Genomic DNA, 23,933 nt, shown 5'->3' on the forward strand with positions numbered 1-23,933 from the left:
AAATATTCATCAGAGAAATTAATTTTTCGCTAAATTAAACAAGAATCTTTTTTTATATACACAATAGCTGGGGCATACAAAGGATTATGAAAGTTTAAAATTAAGTTATGAGAATGAGAGGGTGAAATGTTATTTTATATAACAGAAGCTATAAAGAGCAGCAGATCATATTTTCTTTTCATTTTAGCTACCAGAATACTGCCAGAAGCCCTTTTAGACCTTTGCATACACTGCTGTTTTTAAATCCAGATGAGATCTGGCTTTCCTTATTTGACCCTAACACAACTGAGCAATGTCTTTCTACCCCTGCTGGGTTGCCCATCCTTGTGCCCATCTTCTGTGGGAGACATCATTGCAGCCTTCAGCTTCCTTGTGAGGGGAAGAGGAGGGGCAGGCACTGATCTCTGCTCCATGGTGAGCAGTGACAGGACCTGAAAGAATGCCCTGAAGCTGTGTCAGGGGAGGTTTAGGTTGGAAATCAGGAAAAGGTTCTTCACCCAGAGGGTGGTTGGGCAGTGGAACGGGCTCCCCAGGGAAGTGGTCACAGCACCAAGCATGACAGAGTTCAGAAAACATTTGAACAATGCTCTCAGGCACATGGTGTGACTCTTGGGGATGTCCTGTGCAGAGCCAGGAGTTGGACTTCAGTGGTCCCTTCCAACTCAGCATATTCTAGGATTTGAGGTCACTAACTTCTTTACATCCATTATGGTCTTCTGTCATAATTGTTCTCTGACTTACTTATCATGCTTGTTACCTCTGTATCAGAAAGAAGTGGTTTTGTGCCTTGAGAATTTTTTTCTTGAGGATTGAGCAGCTCTCTTGGCTCTTCTTTGCCCTCCAAAACAGTTGCCAACTGCTTCCTGCTAAAAAGATCCCTGTCTAAGCTGAAATCTACTCTCCTGCATTCTGAGGTTGTGATTCTACTACTAACCTTAAATTCTTCTCTCAGGATTTTAAACCACAGTCTCATGGTCAGTGCTTGTTTATAGAAGTTAAAATGATGGTTGGGTATACTATCATCTTGTAGTGCTTCATAGTTCCTATCAAGGATGATAAATAAGAAGGAGAGGTTTGCTTCAGTGAAAGAAAATGAAAAACAAAAGAAAGCACTTCATCATTGCACATATTTCAAGACTAAAACATAAGTCAAATCCCAGCAGAAACAACTTGACTTTCTCCCTCCGTCTGTGTTACAATTAAATAGTCCAGACCTTCTGAATGATTAATACATTTTTACTATGAAGCTTAATTCTTTATTGTCAAATGAAAGAGGAGAGAATTAATAAGTTGTTCAATAATGTGCCTTGCAAAAAATACACTGTGAAAAATAACTAAAATTTAATGAAAATGCCTCAAAAATACCAGGTGGTTTATATACAGTTTAAGGGACAGACTGCAATATCACTGAAGAATTTTAATTTCAGTGACCTTTGTTCCAAATGTATGTATGTAGTTTATCAGTTGATTTGTGAACTTTCTAGGGTTCCTAACAATAAAAGGCAGTTGGACCTAATGAGCTAGAAGTTCCCCTTCTTTCTGGAAGGTTTGCAGTTATTTTTTTAATTTCATGTTTTGTTTTGGTTTTTTTTTTTAATAGGTATGCATTTAAATAACTTGAGGTAGCATGAATATGTAAATAAGACATCCTGGTCAGATCAGATTGAATTTCCCATAATTGTCTTGAGTTTTGGTCCGTGACAGTTATGGTATGTGTTTAGTAACATATTTTGGGAGTTTGATTCCCTTAAATTTTTAATTACAGATGGAGCCTAGTTAAAGGCAGAGCTTGAGCCTAATTAAAGGCAGAGCTCGAATTTTGTCTCTAAATTTTGTGGAAATTAGGCTTTTTACTTATTTATGCACCTCATTAGTTTTTAAATTATAATTAAACAAAGACAATTACTATGATAAAAAATATGTAGGGTTTTTTGTGGTTTAATATGAATGAAGTTCAAGTATGCTTTGTTCTTGAATATGGATATTGTTTGTGTTTTGATCAGATCATGATCAGTAATTAACTATGCAGGAAAGGATAGTTCATAGATAAATTGAAGAGTATTTGCTAGTATATAGCATTTTTGTACTAAAAGAAGTTTGTTTATCCTTCTTCAAAAGTGCATTTGTATTCTCATCACTCAGGTAATTTCACAGCTTCGGATCCTGAGTAGGTCAGTAACTGCTGGCAGCAAATTTGACAGAGAGATATGGTCTGCAGAACTTTCTCCTGTTCTCAACCTATGGAAGAAACTTAATCAGGTAGGAATGTACCTAATTTGAAAAGACAACTTTTTTTTCTGGTAAATACATTAAAAATATAGTCTAAGGAATTATCTGAAGCATTGAAATATAAGAAGAGAAAACTAAATTAAATGCATTTGAGGTAGAAAGTACAATATTAGGTGCACAATTAGCTGTGAATTCTGTATGTAATATAACAGGCTATCACCTTTTTTTCCGTATGGAGAGGAGACTACACTCAAAACATGAGACTAGCATCCTTTGGGTGTTTCCAAGAAAAATGCTAATGTACTTTAGATTTTTATTTAGTCTCTTCATTTATCTAATATTCACAAATATTTTTTTTAATGATTTCAAATACAATGAATTTTTTCCTTTTTAGTGTTGAAATATGGTGTTAGCTTTAAACTGAGGTTCATGAAAATCCCCTCTGCAGTATCCAATATCACTCCCTTTATGTTCCTTTGTTGGTCTAGCTTGGTTCAGTTGGGTGGTTTTTTTTAACTTAGGTTGTAAAGCTTGGTTTCCAACCATTGAATTCTTATTCGAGGCATACATTGAGATGTGATATGTGTGAATGCAGACACTATGCATACTTGGGAAGGATCTCTCCCACCTCATGCTAGGTGCTCACTTGGACATTTTGCCATTATTTTGTCTCCTCACTGATCAAGTAATAGACCAGAGATGTTATGGCCTAAAACTATGTTTTGTACACAGCAACACTGTAATGGGAAAAACCTATCCCTTACTCAAATAACCACATACACAGAAGTGACATGAGGTACACATTAGAATTTATCATTACATTTTGAAGTATTTCATTGAATTCTCATCTCATCCATGCTAAGTGGGTAGGTCTAGGAAATTCTTTCCTGTGAGGGTGGTGAGGCTCTGGCACAGGTTTCCCAGAGAACTAGTAGATGCTCCATCCCTGAAATATTCAAAACCAGGTTAAATGAGGCTTTGAACAGCCTGCAAATGGTCTATGGAAGGTATCCCTGCCTGTTCAGGAGGGTTAGAACTAGATAATGTTTAAGGTCCCTTTCAACCCAAAACATTCAAGGATGCTGTATTATCTTGAAGTTTCTTTGATTTTCTAAAGGTTTTATGCCAATAGCAGATAATTAAATTAATCTTTTTAATATATCCTTTAGAATTAGGTGGCTTTTATCCTTTTATATCTTATAAAAGGATAAAACCTTTTATAGGTTTTAATTTTTGTGTAGGGGACATTTTCTTGAGTGTTAAAAAAAAAAAAATAATATTTTTATCAAAATTAGTTTTCGTGATCTGTTCAACCAGTAATTGTTTCCAGCTTTGAAAAGGCCTAGACATCTTTAATATTTCACAGACATTGCATGCAGTTCTACATTCTCATTCTAGATTGATAGTTCAATGAAGGCATCATCTTTGTTTGCAGAATTTTTCAAGGCAGGAATTGGAATGAAGAAGATAGTTGAATTGCTGCTTAAGTTAACAATCATAAATTATTTTATTTATGCATGAATGGGCAGAGAATATGAAACTAGAACAGTTTCCCAGATATGAAGAAGTAAAATTTAAAAAAAAGTATTCCTGAAGTCTGTAAAAAAAATTATTCTAGAGGCAAAAAGACACTCAGAAGTTTGTTAATATGTAGACAAAGATTAAGTTGTTTTAAACATTTTTATTCCCATATTAAGTGTGTAAGTCAAGGATTAATTAAAAAAGGATTATCTTCCAAATAGCTTGAAAACTGTTGTTGTACATCTATGTACTGACAATCCTGAAATTCAACAAAATTTACCATTTGACATAGGTATGTCCTGTAGAATTTACATCTCAATGATTGATCATAATCTCACTGTGTTGACATATTTTTCTCTTTGCACTCTTAATGAAACTCCAAAGCCAACTAAGCTTGCTCCACACGGAAGCACCAGGAGGAAGTGGTAAAGAAAAGTAATGAGCAATTCCCTGCAGCTGGGAGAAGGATGCTCCTGTTTTCTGACCTCATCTGTTGTTTGGGGAGTTTTGCTGCCTTCCAGGGGCTCAGCTGTGGCACATTGTGGAAAAACTGTTGAGGCTGGTGTGGCTCTCAGACTGTAACCCCTTGGAGCTTCATATGCTCCACACTACCCCTGGCAGTTGACTGGAGTCTGTGAAAAAGCTCCAAGGAGTCATATTCTTGGATGGACACTGGATTCAGGTCTGGCCAACCTGCTGTAGCACCTGGCAATCTCCAGAGGTTCCTCCCAACCTCAGCTCTTTTGTGGTTCTGTGAATAGGAGTAATTTTTGCTCAGTTTTCAGAGCCTATCACATTCTTTGTGGCCAAACAGCAAAAACGGCAGATATGCTTTGGAAATTTTTGGTTTTTTTCAGTTTAGACATTTCAAAATGGGAAATAATTAGAATACATTAATATGGTAGCAAGGACTTACTTGTTACTTTTTCAGAAATATTTCTGGTAGTTTGCAGGGCTTCATTTTTTCTCTTAGACCATGATGCAAAACCCTGTTAATTGTTGCTACTAATTATTCAGACATCCTGAAATTGTTGAACTGGGAGGTTTATTATTCTTTATCTAACTATAAGAATAGAATCATGTCAGTTGCTTCTCCTTCATCCACTGGTTATTAGTCTAGCCAGAATTCAGACTCTGAAATTTTTAATTGAATTTTACTTTAAATGAAATAGATACTTAAAATGTGCTTCAAATCAGTGTGCATCTGTGTTGAAATTACACAAGCAAAGCCATTCTGAACTAATACAAGATATCTTGACATTTTCACCTATATTAGCCTCATTTGAAAACATACATGTTAATTCTTGCCATTGAAAACATCCTTGTAATGAATACTGTCCTAAAACTGCTTTTACTGTGTTTTGCAGCATGATTTAGTAACAGCTTGACACTTAGCAAATTAATTAAACTCTCATGAACCTGCCATTTAGTTAGAAAACAACACCTACTCACATGCTCAGTATTAGCTTACATGAAGGACTTGTTGATCTATAAAATAAAGTCTTCACTGAGTAAGTTGTCAAATGTTACACAAATTTTAAAAACCCTTCCTTAATGTGGAAGGGTGGTGCGCTACAAAATGTTGGCAAGGGCTGGGCCTTGAATCAGAGTGAATTTAACCAGTGTCTGTTCTGGTGTCCATTCTCTTCCCACACAGCTTTCTTCCCTGACAGACTGTGGCTTAGGACCTGTGCAAGCATTTATTGTCACATAAGTGGGTCTGCTGGATGCCACTGTCCTGTGGAACTCGGGAACCACCCATCATACAATAATTGTCAGAGATGTATGAGGACACAGGGGGAGTGCATAAGTGTTCCATCATGTCCAAATGGACATGAGGAGAGAGAGAGAGAGAGGAATCAGTACTATATTTTTATTGTAAGGTGGTTGCATTTTCTGCCTTGTTTCAGAAAACCCCTATATCAGCTCTGTGAAAGTTAGAACACCCACCCACAAAAATTTCAGCAGCAGCTCCCTCAAAGTTGTTAACTGAATGTATGATTATAAATTATGTGTTCTGTATCTTTTGTCATGTTTGTAAATTGTAACTAGTTATTTTCATAAAGTTGCATAATGTTGCAAGAAAATTGTAGAAGTAGGTTTAAAAATTAATGACTTGTTTTACCTAAACCGTTAGATAAACAGAATATGGCTGTTTTATCTAAACCATTATAGAATCATAGAATATCCTGAATTGGTATGGAGCCACAAGAATCATTGAAATCCAACTCCTGGCACTTTACAGGACAGCCCCAAGAATCACACCATGTGCCTGGTACCTCATTAGCTGGCTCAGCTTTAAAAAAACAACAGAGTCTTTTCCATGAACGAAAATCAGTGAAACAGAAATATAGGGTCAGCCTTTATTTTATTTTCAACAATGAAAAGCATGTGAAAACCAGTGAGAGGCTAATATCTAAAAAAATAGGCAGGGAGATTCAAAGGTGGAGGCAAAATAGGTACATCAAAAGGGCAATGGAGATTTCTAAAACACATCACCACCACCACCACTAAAATTGCATTTTGAATCGAATGCAGAACTAGTAAAGGTATATGAGTTTATTTTCATTGTATTTGTTACATTTCTGAGGACTCAGTTTTCAGAACATACTGGAGTTTGCAAAAGCTTGAGTTTTAAGAAGGTAACAAAGTAAAGCTCTGGGACAGTTTAGGTGAGACTTTATGAAGTCTTATATTATACTAAGATAGCAATACATACAGACCTGAAAGAGGGAAAATTATCAAAGTCTGAAAATACACCTGATTAATATTGGTAGCAAAATACAGTATTTAATATTAAATAGTAGAATATACCTTCAGTTTCTTATGATTAGGAAAAACACTCAGTACTTCAGCAGCTCTTCATCTTAATTCCCAAGCAGGTCATGAGCATACACGTATTTTAAAAGCTGGTGTGAATTATATACATAATGGATTTTAAGAGAATGTAATAAGACATTAAATGTATAAGCTGATATTGGTATTCATGTTTCATTTTCCTATGGAAATGACAGATGGGTTGTTTCAACAAATTCTCAGAGGGCAGCATTAGAAAGAGTGATGAAATAGATCTGAAATTCATAGGAGACTCTTATGTAAAGGACAATATTGAGGAACTTAGAGGACTTCTCTTTCAATAAGCTTTTGTGAATTATGAGAGTGTCAAAGATTGAGCAAAGCCTCCAAGGTGGAATGTCCTGGGTTTTGCTTTATTTTGTGCAATTAAACACCTAAATAAGAAATTATCAGCTAGCTTATGCTGGCTTTGTATTACAATTTACATATACTCAGCAAATTATGGTCTCAGAAAAACTGATGTGAAACTGGTACTGCGATTCTTGAATGCATGCAAAGAAAAAATGCAAAGCATAAGAGTTGTACATACTGTATACTTTGGCATCAGTACTGATCAAAGTTACTTTGATCAGTTGCTTTGTTGTATACCTTTTTAACAATGTTGGAAGACTGTATCCTGAATTTTTCTGTTGGTGAGTCATAAGCCAAAGTATTGCTCATTCATTTAGCTTTTCTCATGTTTTAGCTTGGTAGCTGAGTGGAGTATGAGCTTGAAATTAAAAATGTAAAAGTTCTGACAAATACATAGTGCCTGGGAAAGATTATAGAGGTAAATATCCTGTGTGTTCTGGAAAGTGAGATGCCATGTGACAATTCATAAATTTATTTAGCCTGAAAAATAATCAAGACTTGTTAAGACTACATATCTCAGAGAAAGTAAAATCTAATTTTATCTTTACTAAATTACTAGAAATTGAAATAGCAAAACATTTTTTCCCATAGGTTAGGGTTTACTTTTTGCATTTGTGCTTTATAGAGTTTTCCAAGAAGTTTTTAATTTTATAACTGGAATTCATTGCAGCATCTTGCCACATTTCACGTTGGCAGTTTCCAAACACATGCAAAAATATATTTATGTAGTAAGTTGCATATGAATTAAGATTTGCAAAATTGCACCATCTCTTAAAATTATTGAATAAATTTGGATTTTCAGTGGCTTTAATGGAAAGGAAGTAAGTAGTAAAAATGGCAGTATAAGAGCAGCAGTACTTCTTAGAGTCTGAGTTACTCAAGATTTACACATAAAATGATATTTATTTTGTATTTATAGTATTTAATTCAATTCTATGCTGAACTAGTCTCACGAAGCAAGAACTGGCAGCACAGTTTACAGTACCCAGTAATATCTTGTTGTGCTGAGTACACCACTGCTTTTTATATTAACACATTAACACTAATACTAAAAGCAGTGATTCAGCTAAGTGAAGATTTTTTCAGCAATTCAAGTACTTTTGAAGTAACTGGGTAGACAGACTTGTTTCAGAAGAGTGGTTCCTTTATTGGACATGTCACAGACAGTACTGGAAGTATCACTATACTTTTAATTCAGTGTCAGAAAAGAGATGATGTCATTACTCCTTCAAAGCTAACAAGCTCATATGAAGTATCATGAATTAAACAAATAATATGTTGTACAACAACATAGTTTCCCTGAGTTTATTAACTGGATATCACACGTTCTTTCTTAGAATTCTAACCTGATCCATCAGAAGGTGTCTCCTCCTGCAGAACAACAAGGATCTCCAATCTTATCATTCATTACTCTGGAACAATTCAATGCTATTCGCCTTGTGCAGAGTGTCCATCAGTCACTTGCTTCTTTAAGTAAAGTCATCAGAGGCACCTCACTACTGAGTTCTGAAGTACAAAGGCTAGCAAGTGCTCTGTTAAACCAGAAGGTAAGTAATTTTGAAATGAATATACATTATAATAAGCATTGAAAAAACCCAAGGAAACTGAACACTCATTTTCACGTTCTAATTTTTTTTATTGATAAAGAGTCTAAAATGGAGTTGTTTTAAAGATAGAAACTCTAAAACAAAACCAGTTTTTTCTGTTAGATTTTTCAGAAGTATTTGCAGAATCTGAATGTATTACTCTCTTATCTAGCTTTCTCTTAAAAACAAATCCAATAAGTTTAGAAGTTGTGGAATACTATTTCAATTTCAAATACCAATTCATTCTAGATAAGTTAAATATGTTAGCCAGTAGAATGTGTAAATCTGTCCCCTTACTTAGTTTTTATATTTTCTTAAAATTTAAATTATAATATCAGTTCTCTTTGCATTTATTTAGTATGGAGAATTGCCATACCTCATCAGAAAAGCTGTGCCTATCACTCCAACCTATCATCTCACTCTATATTCTTGATATACAAAGAATAAGTCAGAATTATATGTACTTCTCCATGTTTTTTGGCATCAAGCTAATACAATTAGTGACAGCAAATTTACATGCTCTATCATGAATACCTAGATAATTGAGTTAAAAGATAGTCAGACATTGATGTGACATGAAACTGGTTTTGTTTTGCCTCCAGCAACTGATAAATTCTGTCAATGCTAATGCACAGATATTGAGATTGCTTCTGAAATGAACAATAGTTCCTATTAAGATCCTGTTTATCTTCATGTGACAAACAAGTACTGTTGAAAAGATTGGTATGCATTTATTGATAAATCAAATTCTAATCAAAACAATAATGGAATTTGTTGTCTTTTCAGATTCACAAGACAGCATTTGTTAGCAAAATTGCTGTACAGTTAGAATAAATTAAGTTTTCTTGTTAGCAATCTCATTGCCTTTTAAAACATGTTTTGACTATGTGGTAGAAACTGGCACTAACTCCAAGTTATAGTGAATGGAAGTGATACATGTAGTGGCCATTCTTTAGTTCTTACAGTTGTATTTCTTGTTACTGAGCAAGAGAGCATAGCTTGCTTGTGTGCTTTAGCTGTATGCTTCTATTGGAACTGCAGGAGCTGTGAAGCTGATCACTGCCTCAAAAAGTTTCTTAAGAAATTCTGCATTTTAACCTCTCACAAGCATCAGTTCATTGCTTCCTGATGTATTGACCAGTGCTTCTGTCATTTCATCTGCTTACTTACCCACTTTCCTTGACATGGATCACTTCATTGGATTGTGACCATATAACAATTTTCCCAGCAGCCTTCCAGAGAGGCTAATGCCACGTTCTTGGCATGGCAGCTAAACCTCACTCGATTTGTTATCCTAAAATGATTTTCTTCATGTGTTTTCTATACACTCTTCTTGTTTAGTGTTTTCATGTTTTATGTAGCAAAGGATTATTTTTCAAAAGCTATATTTTTAACCTCCTAGGTTGTAGCTCTTTTAAGATTGTAGCACCTGAAGAAACCGCTGGATTAATAATAGAAATGCAAAATTCAATAAGTGTATGACTTATAAAGGTTTCAGCAATGTGCTGTATTTGTGTAAAATTGGTATGTTAGCCCCATACTAGCCACTGTGAAGAAAATTAAGTCCACCCCAGCCAAAAAGAGCATAAGCACATCTCAGATACACTTGCATAACAATTAGCTAAGCAATTTCTTTAGAATTAACGTAATTTAGAGTGATATATTAACAACATTAGGCAAATGCCTTGTAAGTGATAGACTGATGTGCTATCTGTAAATGCGTATCTAGTAGAAGAGGCTGCAAAAATGCAAGGTCTCAAATAAAAAATATTTTTCAAAAAATCCTAATTAGGAAAAACCCCATGCAGTTATCTGTCCTTTATTAATTGTTTTGTATGTATTCTAGTTTATTGAATTAATTTTTAATTAGTATCCTTGAATCTAGTTGCATTTTGGTTTTTAATTATAAAAGGTAAACACAGAGTATTTACTTTGAAAAATACCTTTTTTTGCAAACTCCAGGATCAGATTTTGAATACCTGTTCAGTACATATGCTATTAGAATGGGAACTTCCTGGAAAATGCAGCTGTAAATATTAAACAGTATAAACTGTTGATTCCGTTTAGCATCTTCAGTAGTGTGCAATATTCCACAGGCACTGATTTACATTAATTCTCTTTCTCATAAATAGGAGAATCTTGCAGTCACTTTCAGTGTGCTTTAGATTCTTGTGGAGTAGGTAAAATTAGTGTTTCTATCCTTATTAAGGAGGAAGTTTAAGAGATGCCCTTTTAAGCCTTTCTTTTTGAAGTCAATGAGAAATTTATATGGGGAAGTCTTGGCAGGACTTTTTTTTCTCTGTGCTGCTCTACAAAAGCTCTAAGGTGATGAGAAATAATCTTGCAGAGGAATTGTATCAGATTCTCTTTACCACAGAGCCACACAATTGCGTTTGAAGTCTGAGGAGGCTGCAGCAAAGGAGTGGGAAACTGGCTGCAGTTGAAAGATGACATTGTGACTTTCCAAGACATAATGCTCTTAGGCCTTTTGGAAATATTTGTGGAACCAACTGATGTTTCCTTATTGAATAGCAGAGGTTCTTGCAAATTCTCCATCGACACTGTGGCTGCGCCACACAAAGAATTAGCACGAATACAACCTTTCTGTTTATGGTTGTATGTTCTTGATCATTATATTGTTTTGTTTTGTTTTGTAGATATATTTGATCTCTAGGTTATTTATTTTTATTCAAGTTGCCAACTTAAAATGAAATGAAAATGGATTTGATTCTTTCAGTATATATATTTTTATTTCAGTGTCCTATCACGTGGCAAAGCAAGTGGGAAGGTCCAGAAGATCCTTTGCAATATCTTAGAAGTCTTGTAGCTCGAGCACTTGCTATACAGGTAATTTTAAAGAGTCATTTTTTACTCAGTGTGCTGGTATTCAGTGACACAGTATATTCCACTACAGTAGACCTTTACAAACACAGGTCTAAAAGAATTTTAGATGTGTGAAAAGGTATATAAAAATCTAAAGATCAAGGAATAATGTGATAATATTGTTAGTTACTTCACTTAGTGAATTGCATCTTAGTCATTAATCTTTATGGTGCGCTGTGGGGGAAAAAGACTTCTTTTACCCAGATTAAATTTTACGTTTAAGTCAAGACACACTCTTAAATCTGGTAGAGAGATGCCTATCAAGACATAAGTGAAGCATTTCTAATAAAAGTAATGTAGAAATTCATAGCTGTCTAGTCGTGGAAGAAAGCAATGAAAAGATCTGCATTCTCAAGGTTTTCAAGGGGACATAAGAGAAGGTGTCTATCCACAGTGTGACAGTTAAGAGGTTAATTTTTAGTTAAGGTAAACCTATATATACTTTCATTGACAGAAGTGGTGTATTTAAGGTAATACAAAGACAAATAAAAGTAATTTATCTAAATTAATTAGTATTTAAGGAAACAGATTCCTTATCTGTGTTGGATACATAGAGAGAAAATCGTGAGAACCTGAAAGAGAGGAAGAGTACTTTAGAAATGACAGATCTTTGTTACCTCCAGGCAATAAATAGAAAGCTGTTGGTTTGATCTTGATTTAACACATCTTGTCCAATGGGATACCAAGATTTTTGTCAACATTTATGTTGACTGTCAAATTCAGAAGAAAGATTTGAGGGCATTGCTTTTTCTCAAGAAACTGTCAAATAAATGTCTCCAAAGTATTAATAAGATTCTTGTTATGCAAACAGTTTCTTTTGGCTAATACTTATTTTTTCTTTATCCTTTCCTTCAAAAAAAAAGTTTAAAGTACAAAGCAGAAAAAATATAAATATGTATAGCAACAAGTGATAATGCATGTTCAAATGTTATTTGTTTATAAATCTGGAGTTGAACTTAGTCCCATCTGTCTTTTTACTGACTATTATAGCCTTTAGTATTAAAAAAAACATTTGTGGTAAGTCTGTGTGTCTGTAAGCTTCAAGAGTGTTTGCAACTTCTACTTTCATTTGGTTGTAACCAAACTGCATGCAATTTTCCTTACTTACATGATTTATTTTTAATGGAAATCTGAGATTAGAGTTTGAACTTCTGTGTGGAGTGTATCTTCCATACAAAATCATAATGCAGAGGTGACAGGATGAAATTAGTGTTAATAGTAACAGATGATTTTCAACCACACATATCCCAAAAGTTTTTATTTCCATATATTACTCCAGTCAGCTATTGACTAATGTGTTGCATTATATTTGCTGCATTACCATGCTAGTACTCTTCCTTTCTCATTTCTCAAACTACTGGACAAAATGGTACATTTGGATTAGTCATTTTTATGAAAGTTATTATGAAGGACTCATTTACAGTTTTTAACAGTTATTTATTGTAAGAGAGAGAAAGATTATTAAAGCATAGTACAGTAGATACTTGACTGTGTCCATAAGCAGTAAATTATGTTAAATTTTTATTAGTGATAACAGCTGCTAGTTGTCTCATTTTATTTCTTTAATGTCAGATGTGTAATATAGTTGTGTTTGGAGCAATTCTTAATAATAAAGTATCAGTCTGTTTTGTATCTCAAGCTTCTAGACAAATCACATCTGAAATACAGTTTCTGTATTTCTGTATTGTATATTATTCTAAAAATGTTGATTCTTTCTAATTACACATTTTGGTTGAATCATCCTTTTCCTTAAATGTGATTCTAAATCATGATTGTGCCCATTACACCTTCCTGAATACTCTTGATAATTTTTTAATTAACTTTTCTTTTGTGTGAGTTTTCATTATTGATTTTATAAATGTAATTTATCGGTAGTTAAGTCTAGGTTTAGAATTCAGAAATTCAATAAAGACTTCAATAAAGAGATCTCATAATTCTGAAAATTATCTTCTGATTTATATTTCAATAAATGCCATATTTTGGATTAGTTTTATATGACCAACCTTATAAGCTTTTTTTAAAGTTACTCTTATGTCCCTCTGTTTCATTGACTGTAGATATTTATTTATACTTTACTGTTTGAGACAGGTTTGATTTAGGTATTTTTAAGATGAAATAGGAGACGTTGAAAGATCTAAGTTGTACCTGAAGGATTACATTTACTAAGGATGGAGTAATAGCCTAGGCTATTAGTTAAAGGCTGCCTTGTCAAGTGATTTGCTGCCAGTGCAGAAAACAATAAAAGCAACTGCAACAAACATTTAATGGGGATGGGGAGGAACACAAAATATAGGCCAGATGGTAAAATATTTATAGCGAAATTTATAGAAGTGTAAAGATGTTCTGAGAGCATTACACAACAACAGGCAGAAAAACAACAGGTGTTGCATTTTTTAGGTCTGAATTTACTCAGTAAAAAGCAAAATTAAAAATAAAACAACAAAGAAAACTGCCTTTTCAAAGTGTGAAGAAATTTGTATATGCAAAATGCAGTAGAGACATGTTGCTGTGTACTAGGTTATGGTGACAGACCTGATCTAAATAGGTGATTTCTTCCCTATTGAAGAAAAATAGGGTGAAGGTGAAAAATCTGATATTTGAATGGTACCTTTTGCTTTAAATTGAAGCAAAAGGTATGTGTTGAACATTCTTCTAAGATGGAGTTCTGAATACTTTCAAGAATTCTGAATACTTTCAGCACTGACACTGAACTTTATAATACTGTGCTTCAGCTTCTCTGTCTACAGTGATATATTTGCTACCAACATTAAGATATGAAATGTATGAATCATCAGTGGTAATTGTATAAGTTTTAATTCTTGGTCCTTATACTGTGAGTTTCCTCATGATGGCACCCTAAATGTTTTCTGTGGTTTCCCTCTCCTGTGGTTCATGATCATAACTCAGCAATAATACCCATCAGCATATAATGGTATTAAGTGCATTGCAGTCTCTAGATAAAGTGTCTTCTCACGGCTATGGATACCAGCAGGGGAGAAGAAGAGAGAGGAGACTCAGAACTGCTGCTGTCATAAGGCAAAACAGCAGCCCAGGCAAATGTCAGCTGAATAGCAGCCTTAAAAATTATTTCAGGTCAACAAATTGGAAATTGATTTTTGTTTCCACTAGAACTAAATAAAGATCTTAATTTCACCTTTTCAAAAAGGAATCCCAAACTTTTCTTATTCCAAGAAGACCTTATATTTCATTCTTTTGGACTCAGCTGGTTTTATGTCATTTACAAAAACAGTTCTTCCTTTGGATGACTGTTGAGTTAGAAAGCTGCTAGAAGTCTTGCATTCTGACTTCAGAGTTCTAATAAAGGAAATGTTTATGAATACTGAAAGTTTTTAGTTGCATAATTTATGAAAAGTTTCATTGAAATTGTGTATTTATCTAAAAAGTACTTCTAGTATATAAAGAAGCTAAATTTCATATTTTTTCAAGAGACATATTTTTCTGAGATGCTGTTCTCTTGTCCCTTTCCATCCTGAGTAAAATCTAAGGCAGTAATATTTAACTTCAATACCAGTTTGATCACCTAGTATAAGATTTTTGCTATTTTAATGATCTTTTACTGTTTAAGGAAGAATTACTTTTTTCCTGTTTTGAATCCTATTCCTCTGTTTCAACACCCAGAAAGGTGGATTGGACGTCCAAGGTATTTGAGGTTTGAACTCTTGGAAATTGCCTGCTGAATGTACTATAAAACCTTCTGGGAATAGGAAACCCAGGATTTTGCCTTTGCACCCCAGGCATCTAGGCAGAGATATTAAATTTTCATTCACTGATAACAGGCAGAAGGGCTGCTCTTAGAAAACCGAGGGAATCAAGTCCTCTCAATTTTCACCAGGTTAAAGAACTCACATAATAAATCTTGTACACATCCAGAATAGTCATGCTCAGTCCCGCTATTCATCCACTTGGGCACTCCATAATAAGGCCTATCCCAGTCCAAGTAATCACACTTAGTTTACAGAGTGTTTTCTAATACATTGCCTTAGCAGAGTTTGCAGCAGGGACAATAGCTTAATGGTTTGTGGTTTACAGTTTTAGGAGAGGCTGATTCAGATGGATTAGTTTGGCTGGTTCCCCACCTTATCATTGTTCCTCATGAGTCTCTATTTGAACAGCTGTTACCTAGGTATCTGTGCAGTGCAGAATACTCCAGATTTAGTATTCTAACATTGAAGCACAAAATTTCATAAAAGTAATGTATTTTAAATCCACCCATTCCATTATTTTAGTTCAAATTTTCACATTATTCTGAAGAATTAGCATTTTTCTGCTATTTTTCTTGGCTTCTCCTCTTTAGCTGTCATGACTTTCAAAACAAAAATACAATTGCAGCCTAACATTATCTGCTAAGGAACTGATCCTCAATTGGCTCCCTCAGTTCTCATCATGTTGCAAAATGATTCCACTTTTTTCCAAATTTATTAGCCAGGATATATCTTTTAAGACCTTATATCTAATTGATAACTGCTTGGTAAAAATTGGAAATTTGAAAGTATTACTAAAAAAATGTTTTGTTTGTCTCTAATAGGCAAATTTGAAACTCTCAGCCGCTGTTTTATCATGTCCCTTCTAATCAGTCTCACATAGATTGCATTGATGAAGTAATGGCTGATACACAGCAGTAGTGCTTTGTAAAGATGCATCATCCAAACAAGGGACCAAACAGAATGTGAGATGAAAGTTTTGGACATGGACGGGAGTTGTGCATTGAAATAAGAGCTAACGTCCAAGGAAATTAAAGCAGAATCTGAAGCATTTTTGTGCTCTTACAGAAAGCTGTGTTCATGCATTGATACAGTTTCCCCTCCAGGCCCTTTACCATATTTGCAGCCCTCCTTGGGACAGTCTCTAATTATATAATATCTTTCATATATTGTGATGCTCAAAACAAAATATAACTTTTTTTTGTAGTGAAATGTTTGTTTTCCTCTAAAATACAGTGGGTTTAGCACTAAATCTGAAAATTGTGCAATTTCAAAGGTAAATAATTTCGGTTGCCAATTAGCAAGACTTATGTCAAGTTTTGGAAAAACATGCCTTTTGCACAAAAAACAGTTGCACAAAAAATTGGAGAAACAGTTTTTAAAAAGCAGCATTGGAAAAGGGAAAATATTACTACCTGCATTTCCTTTGGTTTCATTGTGAGCTGTTGAAGCTTATTTCCAGTGAGTGTTAGGTGCTCTGTTAAACTGAAGCATCCACAAGTTATGGGTGTTTTAATAAACACCAGGCTTAACTGTTGAGGAAAGTAATTTGTTTCAACAGAATTCAACAGCTGTTCATTAAACTCTTGAAATTCTAGGCATGTTTTGTGAGAATGGCTGTTCGGTTGAAATTATGAAATACTACCTTGTAACTAGAAGTTTGAGCAGCACCCCTTATCATAGTGGTAACCAATTATTCAGCTCTTTGATTATAAAATATTTATTGCAGGAGATAATTACTCACAAAAGGACTTTTTGTAAGTGTTGAATAAAAGAAGACAAACCCAGGTCATTGTCTCTATGGACATTGTGTCTCTGAGAAATTACCATATATTAAAGAAAATCATCTTTTTTTCCTAACCTAGTTCAAATTAAAAAAATCCTAGACTTTGTATTCTGTATTTCTTCTATGAATGCAAGATAGTATTTATATACTTAGTAAATTACAAAAAGCTCTACTATATATTGTATAATATGTAAAGCTGTAGTTGATGTTGTTTATTTAAACTAATAAAATAGTGATCATTCATTAATTTTTCTCTTTGAGCTACAAGATACATTTTCACAATACAGGAAGAAAGCTGAAAAGATGCAATGATAAAATAATGATCAATTTTATGGATTTAATATGTCAAAATTAAAAGTGGAGATTGCTCTGTTTCTAATAACTTGTTTTTCACTGTAGCTCCTTTATCATGGACAGAGCTGTCTGCAAAAGAGAAAGCAGAGTAAAATGGATAGTCTTGTCTGACAAAAGCTCAAGCAAAAAAGGTTAATTTTAATACAAGTGGTAGAAAACTATGTTATTATCATTCACATATTAAAATGAGTCCTTATGTTGTTCTGTCAAAGACTGGTAATTTTAAATTCCATCCATTAATAAATGAGAAGGCTGCAGCACATGATAATGCACCAATTTGTAGGTTCATCCCATCAATCTGTTTTGCTTTTTTAAGACAACTTAGAATTAGAGAGAGGTTCTGGTTGGAAGGGACCTTAAAGACCATCTTGTTCTAACCCCCTGGCATAGGCAGGGACACCTGCCACTAGATCAATGCTCAGACCCACATCCAGCCTGACCTTGAACACTTCCAGGAATGGGGCACCCACAACTCCTCTGGACAACTTGTTCCAATACCTCATCCACCCTCACAGAAAAAACTTCTTCCCTAATACCTAACCTACATTTACCCTCTTTCAGTTTGAAGCCATTCCCCCTTGTCCTGTCACTACATGCCCTTGTCATCTCTCTCCATCTTTATTGTAGGGTTCCCATCAGGTACAAAAGGTTGCAGTTAGGTCTGCCTGAAGTCTTCTCTTTTCCAGGCTGAACAATCTCAAGTCTCTCATCCTTTCCTCATAGGAGAAATGATCTGATCATCCTGGTGTCCTCCTCTGGACTCACTCCAGCAGGTCCATGTCCTCCCTGTGCTGGGACCCCAGAGCTGATGCAGCACTGCAGGTGGGGTCTCAGCAGAGCAGAGCAGAGGGGCAGAATCCCCTCCCTGGCCCTGCTGCCCACGCTGCTTTGGATGCATCCCAGGACACCATTGGCTGCCTGGGCTGTGAGTGCACATTGCTGGGTCGTGTCCAGCCTCTCACCCACCAGCACCCCCAAGTCCTTCTCAGCAGGGCTGCTCTCCATCTGCTCATCCCCAGCCTGTGCTGGTACTAGGGGGTGCCATGACCCAGGAGCAGCACCTTGTAGTTGGTCTTGTAAAACCTTATGAGATTCCAAGGGCTCCACTCCTCAAGCCTGCCTGGGTCCCACTGGGTGGCATCCTGTCCTTCAGATGACGAGGTTACACCTGATCCCTTTATCTATGTCATTAATGAAGATATTAAGTCACACTGGTCCCAGTGTGGACCTCTGGGGAGGCACCACTTGTCACTGATGTTCTGATGTTCATTGGGTCTCTGAGTCATTGATCAACACCCTCTGGATGTGACCATCCAACCAATTTCTTATCAATCTCACAATCTACCTATCAAATCCATCTCTCTCTGGCTGAAAGAGAAGGATGCTGTGAGGGACCATGTCAAAGGCGTTATAGAAATCCAGATATTTAGCTCATAAATCCCAATTTGTAGCCCTTCCCTTGCCCAGAGCTAAAGTCACTCCATCATAAAAGGCCACTGGGTTGGTTAGGCGGGACTTGCCCTTGGTTTCAGTAACTTGCTGTTCTGATCACCACTATACTGACAGAAATATTCTATCTACTAAAAGTAAGCAATCTATTCAAAATACATTACTGTTTTATTTGTAATTCTGATTTCATACTTAGAAGTTCATACATAGAAATAAATTATGTGGAATATGTAGAAATAAATTAGTTTTGTAACTAAAATGTAATATGATTGTGGCGCTTTTTTAACCTCTAGATGGTTTGCTGGGAACTGGGCTGGTGTAACAGTTTGCAAAATATTTCATCTCCTGTTTTGAGATTTTAATAGGTCAAAATCAATGGTAACATGCTGTAACTATTTCTCAAATATCATTTGCAGATATGTATTTAAAAAATAAGCCCATTTTTCATTAGAAACAGATTTCCATTCCACAAGCGAGCATCATTCCTAATTAGCATCCTTTTCTTTGGGGGAAGGCAGAAATGTAACCGCATCTTGACCTTTCTTTGAAGGAGATGCCATATTACTGAATTTGAAATTATACAGTTTCATATTGTATCCCTTTGCAAATATATAAAAAATATTTAAAATTTCAGAGCCTTTTAAGTTTCAAGGCTGTCAATTCAAATTTAGTTTGTGAAGGAAAAGCATCATAAGAATAATTCTTGACTAAACCCTTCTTTATCTGCTGAGTGTGCAGTAGTTTTACTCTTGGGAATTCACAGTGAAATCAAGCAATCAGAGCAGGATGCAAGTGCACTCAGCAATCCTGTAAACAGACATGACTGCATTTTAAAACTGAAGTCAACAGAAAGGCATTCAGATTTGGGGTTTTGTTCATTTTGTTATTTGATTTTGTTCTTAGTAGAGTTCTTTTTGGTATGGTCTTTGTCTCTGAATGTTCAGCAAGGTTCATAACTGAAGAAAAAAGAAACCAAATCTTGAGTCAAAGTAGAAGAGTTGTTAAGAGTGATGGGAAGCTTCGATCCCTATTTAAGGTGTGTAAGTGATGCTTAAAGGCAGGAAGGATAAATGGCCTCCTGCTCTATAGTGTTTCCCAGTGTGTTCAGCTGAGTGCTATAAATAGTAACTAAATTAGAATGTGTGCCCTTACATGGAGGAGGATATGCAAAAGCATATTGATATATTTGTAGTGGTAATTCCACACAGTCACTCTGAACTAAGAGAGTTATGATCCAATGAGAAATCTGTTCTTTATGTCTGAACTTGAATTTCAAAATTCCTGTCAGTTTTATACTGTTTTGCAGTGTTGTATGTGCTTTTCCTTATACACACAGTGGGTTTTCTTATAGGTTTTCTATAATTAACATTTTCAGTATTATTTCTAATATTTCATTATCCCATGCGATAAATTAAGCAATTGAAATTACTAATATATCAGGCAAAAGGCTGTAAATAATTTAGAACTAAACCAAATATTATTCATTCTTCAGATATGCAGATTGCAAAGCTATGAAAAAGATTTATTCTGTCATGTGTATTCATGTATTTTATCACGCTGAGAAAGTAAAAAGTAATGATTTGAATATATCAACAGAAGAATCCATCAAATAAGAAACACATTAAGATATTACTAGAATAATAAAACTGAAACCAATGTGTATATCCAAAGATACCATAGAAATGCAAAATTCCTAATGACCTTACTAAGGGTCAAAGGCAGTTTTGAGGCCACACTTTTGAGGCCACATCTGAATCACTTGTCTAGTTGTCGGCTTCTAAATTAAAAAACATTACCCATATTGTCCAGAGATGTTTGTGGAAATACATGATTTGTGGAGGTATCTTTGGAGATACACAGAACTACAGTAGACTGAGCAACCTAAATTGGTGTTGAATTTGGAGCTACTCTGAATTGGATTGGGTGCCAAAATACTTAATTTTATGAATAAATTATTTCTACAGTGGAAGTAATTTAAAAATCCATTATAGTTAAATAAAAACAAAAATTAATTTAAAAATATAACAAAAAAAGTGTGCTGTTTAACAAAATGTGCAATATTTTTTCCTTAAATTGCTCCCTAATGTATGTTTTTCTGAGTTGCTTCCTGAGAACAGGTGTGAATGAAATTTTATGCCATGCTAATGCTCTTCAGCATTCTCTTAACTTTCAGGTGTGACTGAACATATGAAAGAGACCTACAGCCTTTATGATGAGCTATTCTTTAGGGATTGGCCACAACAAAAGAAATTTGCCTTTGGGTTTAAGAAAAGGTTCTATGAGCTTCAGAGAGCTGATATGCTGCACTTGAGGTACCTTTATGCTAACTGCATAAAGTTATGTCCTACTCTTTACAATGTAGGAGCAAACAACAATCCATACTAGCCTACTGCATTAATTTAAAAAATTAAAAACTTAATTATATTCTGTGTCTACACAAAGTTGTTCTTTTTTGAACAAACTATTTGCTACTCTGGGCAGTATCTCTTTTTTGAACAAGCTATTTGCTAATCTGAACAGTGTTGGAGTGTTCTGTTTAATGGAGTGTAAACAGCTTGAGCATGAGCTAGCATGATGTGCCAGGGTGCCACATCACAGACTAGCCATGACATCATTTACTTCCTTTGTTTAAATGAAGTTTCATCAGTCACTGTTTCCATTCTGTGATCTCTTTTTCTAACGTAAAAAAAAAAACCCAGATTTCCTTCTTTGCCTTTTAATTGTGGTATCTTTTAGGTATTTTGTGATATGGGCCCCACAGAGTTAAACATTTTCTGATTAGAATGCTTTAGACTGTTTGATTAACATTCTTATTTATCTGAGAGTTAGGTTAAGCCTCAATAGTTGCTAATATAGTAGAGTTCTGTGACACAGGCATGGGTGAGAGATTTTCTCTGTATTTTGACAGCCTTAAGAGAGGATGGTAACAAAAAATAAATTACTGGTAAACAAGAATGAAAAAATGGAGAGAGACCAGTGACTGCTGTTCAAGGGGTCATTGTTTCAGCAGAGGAGCAAGGACTGTGAGGGAGATGCTAATGAAAAATCTGTATCTCATGGGGTGTTACTAGGGAAAACGAGCCATAGCAAAGTAAGCAGTTCTCTGTTTGCTCTCTTCATTGTAACATAGCCTTCAAGCTGGCACTGTAAAAGAAATTACTGCAGTGCTTCCCATCATTACCAGTGGCTAATATATTGAGTATTCTGTAGCCCTGTTTAGTCACACCAGTACCATCACAATATAGATTTCAGCATCCCTGCTCTAGAGCTCTGCAAAGGATTTATGTTTGATGTAGTCCTGACTTTGTCCAAGGGTTATTGTAGGCAGTCTAGTCTGTTACCTACAAATGAATATTGTATGCCACTGTTTTCTGTCCCTTGCAACTTATTATTGGAGATGGGGAGTTGGTTCCACCAAGTAATAGTTCCAGTTCTTAGACTTCCTTACTCAGTTATACTCTGCTGTGTAACTGCAAATGCAATCTAGTGCCTGGTGACTGATGTACTTGGGAAAGAAGAATCTAGAAGGCGTGAAGCAAAAGAGTATTGCCTAACAGGATTCTGTGTTTAGTAATCATACAGGAAATATCTGGAAGTAGGTATTTTTGGCAGATGTCAATCATAACAACTTGTATGTTGTTACAGTTCCTATACATCATTCTGTTATCCATATTAAATGTAGGAAACAGAAATTCAGGGGAAGTTAAGTTCCTATTTCGATAAAAAAATGAACTAATACAGTAATGAGAATAAGATCACATCTGCTAATGTTTCTGTCAGCTGTACCTTACTATGTATCTGCTTCTAGCACATGGTTAGCCAGCATGCTGATGCTAAGGGACCTGAAACATTCATGCTGTAACACTGTGCTGTTGTGTTATTGCTCAGACTTCCTCAACAAACAGGGGCTCTGAGGTGTGGAAAACTGAAATAAAGCTTTTAATAGTATTTGGTTTAAAGTGGTAGCCAGTGGGAAGGAAGGGGAAGGGGAAGGGGAAGGGGAAGGGGAAGGGGAAGGGGAAGGGGAAGGGGAAGGGAAGGGGAAGGGGAAGGGGAAGGGGAAGGGGAAGGGGAAGGGGAAGGGGAAGGGGAAGGGGAAGGGAAGGGAAGGAAGGAAAGGAAAGGAAGGAAAGGAAAGGAAGGAAGGAAAGGAAAGGAAGGAAAGGAAAGGAAAGGAAAGGAAAGGAAAGGAAAGGAAAGGAAAGGAAAGGAAAGGAAAGGAAAGGAAAGGAAAGGAAAGGAAAGGAAAGGAAAGGAAAGGAAAGGAAAGGAAAGGAAAGGAAAGGAAAGGAAAGGAAAGGAAAGGAAAGGAAAGGAAAGGAAAGGAAAGGAAAGGAAAGGAAAGGAAAGGAAAGGAAAGGAAAGGAAAGGAAAGGAAAGGAAAGGAAAGGAAAGGAAAGGAAAGGAAAGGAAAGGAAAGGAAAGGAAAGGAGTAAAAATTTTAAACCAAACATAAACTCCAAATTAAATTACTGTGTTATTTATCAGTTGTAAGTATGGGCCAACACCTTGTCATATGCCTGAAATACTGCAGTATTCATACTTTCATTTAATATAGGATAACTCCCTCAAGAATAATGGCTCAAGGATTTCACATGCAAAGAATTACCACAAGGGAGCAAATTGTTGTATACCTGTTGTTTCTCAGAACCCTAGGCATTACCCTTTCTGGGCTCAGTGCCTGGAAAAATCCATCTATTTAATTTCTTTGAGCTGTAGTACTGTCACTCCTGCTGGTGTTTTCCACTTTGGAGCACACCTGTAGAACAGCTGCTGCACTGTGAGGAAAATGGGACTGTAGCATAACTGCTTGTTTGACCTTGGCTCAGTCTAAACTCCAGTTAACTGAATACTTGCTCCCCTAGCAGTGCTACTCACCATCATTTGCTCTCAGACTTAGCCAAAGTTCTACACTTTCTTCCCTAGTAATGTGGAAAACTTCTAAAACTAGTAGAAAAAACAGAATTATACTGTATGGTTCCCGGCTATGCATATGCATGTAACACTGAATACAGTTTTCCATCTAGGCACAAAAATGAAATCACTTCTGTGGTGATTTATATGATTCTCTTTTTTCAGTGTGTTTCTCTTTGGGGACCACAGCAATATAAAAATGCAGTAGAAGAATATACACTTGGAATTAATTAAAACTGGTGAAGGAAGAGTACTTGCTTCATTTTAGAGAAGTTCTTTGAT

At 35.4% G+C, this 23,933-nt stretch overlaps 1 protein-coding gene across 1 annotated transcript in view; it reads left to right on the forward strand.

Moving 5' to 3' along the window:
• DYNC2H1 (dynein cytoplasmic 2 heavy chain 1) overlaps positions 1–23,933 on the forward strand; it is a 146,901-nt gene that overhangs the window by 108,749 nt on the left and 14,219 nt on the right. The window contains exons 83-85 of the mRNA XM_053968680.1: positions 2,143–2,259; positions 8,295–8,504; positions 11,301–11,390. Coding sequence (XP_053824655.1) covers positions 2,143–2,259; positions 8,295–8,504; positions 11,301–11,390 — 417 coding nt within the window. The remainder of the gene's footprint in view (positions 1–2,142; positions 2,260–8,294; positions 8,505–11,300; positions 11,391–23,933) is intronic.

This window comes from Vidua chalybeata, chromosome 2, assembly GCF_026979565.1.
Source record: "Vidua chalybeata isolate OUT-0048 chromosome 2, bVidCha1 merged haplotype, whole genome shotgun sequence".
Lineage (NCBI taxonomy): Eukaryota > Metazoa > Chordata > Aves > Passeriformes > Viduidae > Vidua > Vidua chalybeata.